The 2141-nt window shown below is 55.6% G+C and overlaps 1 protein-coding gene across 2 annotated transcripts in view; it reads right to left on the bottom strand.

Moving 5' to 3' along the window:
• Positions 1 to 6: 6 nt before the first annotated feature.
• UBN1 (ubinuclein 1) overlaps positions 7 to 2141 on the bottom strand; it is a 31758-nt gene continuing 29623 nt past the window's right edge. For both annotated transcript variants that reach the window (XM_010840430.1, XM_010840431.1), the window contains exon 18: positions 7 to 942. In XM_010840430.1, the coding sequence (XP_010838732.1) occupies positions 893 to 942 (50 nt within the window). In that variant the 3' untranslated portion in view covers positions 7 to 892. The remainder of the gene's footprint in view (positions 943 to 2141) is intronic.

Genomic DNA, 2141 nt, shown 5'->3' with positions numbered 1-2141 from the left:
TGAACTTGGGAGAAACAAAGTGGGGGGCCCTGGCTGAGCTGGGACCTGGGAGGCGGGGCCCAGGTGACCTTCCAGTCAGGATGGCCCAGGTTGTGATGTGCAACCATAGAAAACTCAAATAAGCTGGCTCTGTCTTAAATACAGACATGTCTTTAAAAAGGTCTTCATCTGAGACCCACTCAGAGGGCCGAGTGGACGTGTCCAGTCCTGCTCCACCATAAAGGCACTGGAATTATGTCTTTCTAGGAACAACATGAAGTGCGGAGAACAGTCCGATTCTATCCAATGCGTTTAATGGTAAGGATCAAAACTGAGCCAAAAATAAGTGTCTTTAAAAATCCTACCATAATTGTTGAATCTACAAAGGTCTTTTGTCTAAAAGAGCTTCATTGTCATGTTCAGTGGAGAGACTGGCCCCCACGATGAGCACACATTGGGTGTTCTGAGTATTTTTCAGAGAACAAGGTACCTCTCCCAGCTGGGGTGTGAGCCCGGAGGATGGACGGACACTCTAACCAACCAGGGAGCCCACTGTGGCCAGAAGGAGCCCCCGACCAGTACGCTGCGCTGAGGTACTCTGGCCAAACGCGAGGAGCTGGGCCACCTCCTCTGCCCCGCCACCAGAGCGCCCAGCACGAGCTGGCATGCTCCTTGGCCTAGCGCTGCCCCTCCAACGATTGTCTGCAACAGAGCCGCGAGGCGCCGAGCACCAGGCTGGCTAGGGCCCCCAGAGAAGCACAGGGCTGCTCCCTGAACTGAAGGCACATCACACGTGCCAAGAGACGCTCCACTTAGCACTCACGCCTTCTCCAGAAGAAAACCAATGGCAGAGCGTAGTTATCATCCAACTTCTGAGACCTCCTTGTGCAGCTTCCAGCCTTTGCCCTGAAAATCACAATTTCCTTGGTACACTGGGCCCTTTCCCATGAAGCTGAGAAGCATCTGAAAAACAGTAAGCAAAAACAGAACACAAGACTCTCAGGACCTCCTTGAAGGCAGCAGTAACCAAACCTCAAGGGGACCACTTCTGAAATAGCAAAAGTCCCCGAACACTGAGTGTTCTGGGGCTCAAAGGAGCCGGACGCGCTGGCAGGTTATCTGCGGCATGGGCAGTATGCTGGCGCTGGGAGGGCGGCCGCTGGCTGAGCACTGCCTGTGCCGCAAGGGCTGCTCCTGTTCCCAGCCACAGCTGCCATCCTGGGGCAGAGCCCGGCTCCTCGTGAGGCCTGTCAGATGCAGTGAGCACCTCTCCACTGCACACCTGGGGCCTGAAGGGCAAGCTCACAGGTGCTCGTGTTCTGAGCCCACACGGGGAAGAAAGCAAAGCAGACATGAGTCAGAGCTGAGACAGCAGAAGGCTTCTCACCGATGACCACTCAGTGTAATCCTACAACACGACGAGTGTCATAAGAGAGACATTCAAGTGGTCTCTTACAGCCCAGATGCTTTTCAGACAGCCTTTTAACTCCCAGAGGAAAAACAGGAAAGAAATGGTATAAGAAAACACTTTTCCCTTTTTTCCTGAAAATTCCACACATCAGCAGTCACGTTTCCAATAGTACTCCAATTATTTTCTGTTTGAGAGTGTTACCAAAAGCAAACAGGCAGTGCAGTCTTTCAAATGTCACCCGCTTTCGCCTGGATGGCTCAGAGACCACCAGTTTGTGGACCAAGTCCCTGCTTTCTCCATAAGAGCAGGGAGTAACTGCTGGTAAGGCTTAGCCCCGCTTTCTTTCTCTGAAGAAAGCACGGTTCTGTCTGAGAGACCTGCAGTCCACGCCTGCACACAGATGGCCTCTGGCATTCACTGTTAGGCATCAGCTTCAGGACGCTGAGCAGCGCAGCCCCCAGGCCGTGCCTGGAGCAGGTGCGGAGCAGCAGGGAGCAGCCGGCCCTGCACCACGTGCACCGAGAGCCACGGTCCCGGGACGGGGCCAGGCAGACCGCCCACTGGGCACGCGCTGGCTCGGGGCACATGTGCCCTCTCCTTGCGCTGTGAGCCAGGGCTTGCAGGCTGGCCCCTTCTGCAGCCACTGCTGTGTGCAGGGCAGACGCAGGGAAGGACGCTGCTCAGTCCTGCCGTGCTCCCAAGCCCCCGCATCACCCCGGACTGAAGCGCACGCTGCTCCTCTCCTGGACGC

The sequence above is a fragment of the Bison bison genome, unplaced genomic scaffold, assembly GCF_000754665.1.
Source record: "Bison bison bison isolate TAMUID 2011002044 unplaced genomic scaffold, Bison_UMD1.0 scf7180017864144, whole genome shotgun sequence".
NCBI classification, from domain to species: Eukaryota; Metazoa; Chordata; class Mammalia; order Artiodactyla; family Bovidae; genus Bison; species Bison bison.
The sequence above is the reverse complement of the archived record's forward strand: the minus strand, read 5'-3'. Positions and strand labels throughout refer to the sequence as shown.